This window comes from Penaeus monodon, chromosome 20 (genome assembly GCF_015228065.2).
Source record: "Penaeus monodon isolate SGIC_2016 chromosome 20, NSTDA_Pmon_1, whole genome shotgun sequence".
Lineage (NCBI taxonomy): Eukaryota > Metazoa > Arthropoda > Malacostraca > Decapoda > Penaeidae > Penaeus > Penaeus monodon.
The window spans coordinates 12,451,671-12,453,607 of NC_051405.1; the positions used below are offsets into that span (position 1 = coordinate 12,451,671).

General features: G+C 40.7%; 1 protein-coding gene across 1 annotated transcript in view; it reads left to right on the top strand.

Annotated features, from left to right (window-relative positions):
- LOC119585632 overlaps positions 1-897 on the top strand; it is a gene marked incomplete at its 5' end in the record, with an annotated part of 38,546 nt that extends 37,649 nt beyond the window's left edge. The window contains 1 exon segment of the mRNA XM_037934302.1: positions 134-897. Coding sequence (XP_037790230.1) covers positions 134-603 — 470 coding nt within the window. The 3' untranslated portion in view covers positions 604-897.
- Positions 898-1,937: the final 1,040 nt, after the last annotated feature.

Consider the following 1,937-nt stretch of genomic DNA (forward strand, 5'->3'; position numbering starts at 1 on the left):
GACAACATAAGGGTTCAAAAAAGAAACGTTTCTTTGCCACACCTAGTGTGTTTTGTTGGTGTATGTGTACAATACCTTATGCCTTTATACTTACACATATAGAAATATGATATATGTACCTGATATTTTACAGACACCTTGATAATCTTGCTGTCGGTGCTGCTCCTCTGCTGCCTGGTCGAATGGTGCTGGAAACCTACCCTGTTCCTGAAGTGCTCCTCCGACAACGGTCCAACAGACGACGACGCCGTTCCGATCGAACCGAATACGCCTTTGGTTTACGCGGAAGAACCACCTTCGTATGACCAAGTCATCCTACAAGATCGTCAGTCGAGTCTGCTCTCTCTGGCAGAATTGCAAGGCTCGACACAACTTCAAGGCTCTGTGCCGGGACATGAACCCCAAACTGAGGAGGGGGCGAGTGAGGTCCACAGCTCAGGTCACGGGGTTCCTCCAGCATATTCGCCGTACTTTGTAGCGGACGAAATCCAGCTGTCAGTAGATGGACTGCCTAGTTATAATGACGCTGTTGCTTCGATGCAGGAGACTACACGTCACAGATCGGAATCCAATTCTAATAACGGATACTCAGTATTCATATAGTGTTGTGATTTTGATGTAAAAGCTTGAACTTATGCTTTAAAAGGGATAAGTAATAATCTGTGAGTGTTGCTTTTTAACTAGTAAAAATGATAGACAGAATGATTAATCTGCCTAAAGAGGGTCATTTTTAAAGCCTAGATCAGGCATAAATGATATATTAAATGAGCAATACAACGAATGCAACAAGCTTTTTCAGAAGCCCTCCAAATGTTCACTTTTATGCAACTTTATTTCACACCAAATTCAATACACAGGAAATAAGAACTAGAATATAAGGAACGATAAAACTTGAAATCATTATTTACAACAACCTAACAAACGGCTTAACGCCATGAACTCCCTCGCAATGGATAGTGCAGTCCCTTCTTTCGAAAGACTTATTTGACAGAGTGGATGCTTCACCTTACTTTCAACCGAAGTCGGAAAAGACACACACACATATATTACTGTATATATACACCAATATGGCAACTACGAGTACAACTCGTAATATGAATATTACTATTTTCCGCTCTTTCGAAAAAATGCGTCAGAGTATTCTTTATTTATATATCATCGCCGTTCTAGTAGTAAATGTTTTAGTGTAGATCACAGGACCAGAGATGTTTTAGACTTCAAAGTGGGTATGTTCTCTTCTTTGTCATTCAGCATTATAAAGAAACTTTTTTTTGCATGAAAATGAATCTTGGCAAGGAAAAAAAGGTGATTTAAAGCAGAGGATGCGCGGCTGGGGAGCCACAACTAGATTTGCAAACACACAAGGTGTCTAGAATTTCTATACAAAATAAGGGTTCAGACTTGAGATATTGTATCAAAAGTCTCCTGTGGATTAAAAAAAAAATGACACCTCTTATATTCACATTTTTTCTGGAAAAATAAACAAAGAATCGTAGAGTATCCTATCCTGTCAGCGTTACTCCCATTGATTCAAACGTCACCTATTCCTGATAGCTGCGACATTATCAAGACAGGGGTACCAACTGAAAGAATCCTTAATCAAGTAGATCCTGCATAAGCTTTATTACACATTACCCAACTCCAATGCGCTAAACTGTATGTTTGGAAATAACCAGTAATCCTCGTATCAGACCAATTCGCGGCTCCTCAAGCACTGAGTTATCAGGTCAGCCATCCACCGCCCCTAAAATCAGACAGATTGAGACTAGAGATGCAAGGATAGGCCACGACCACACAACCAGGCAGAAATAAAGCAAGCTGTGGTGTACTGCCCCTTGACCAGATAAAAGCCGCCAAAGTGCTCGCTAGTAGGGATTTCAGCGGCATTCTCTCCATAAAATATATCGGTTTTCAGGCGATTAAAGGGAACACATATT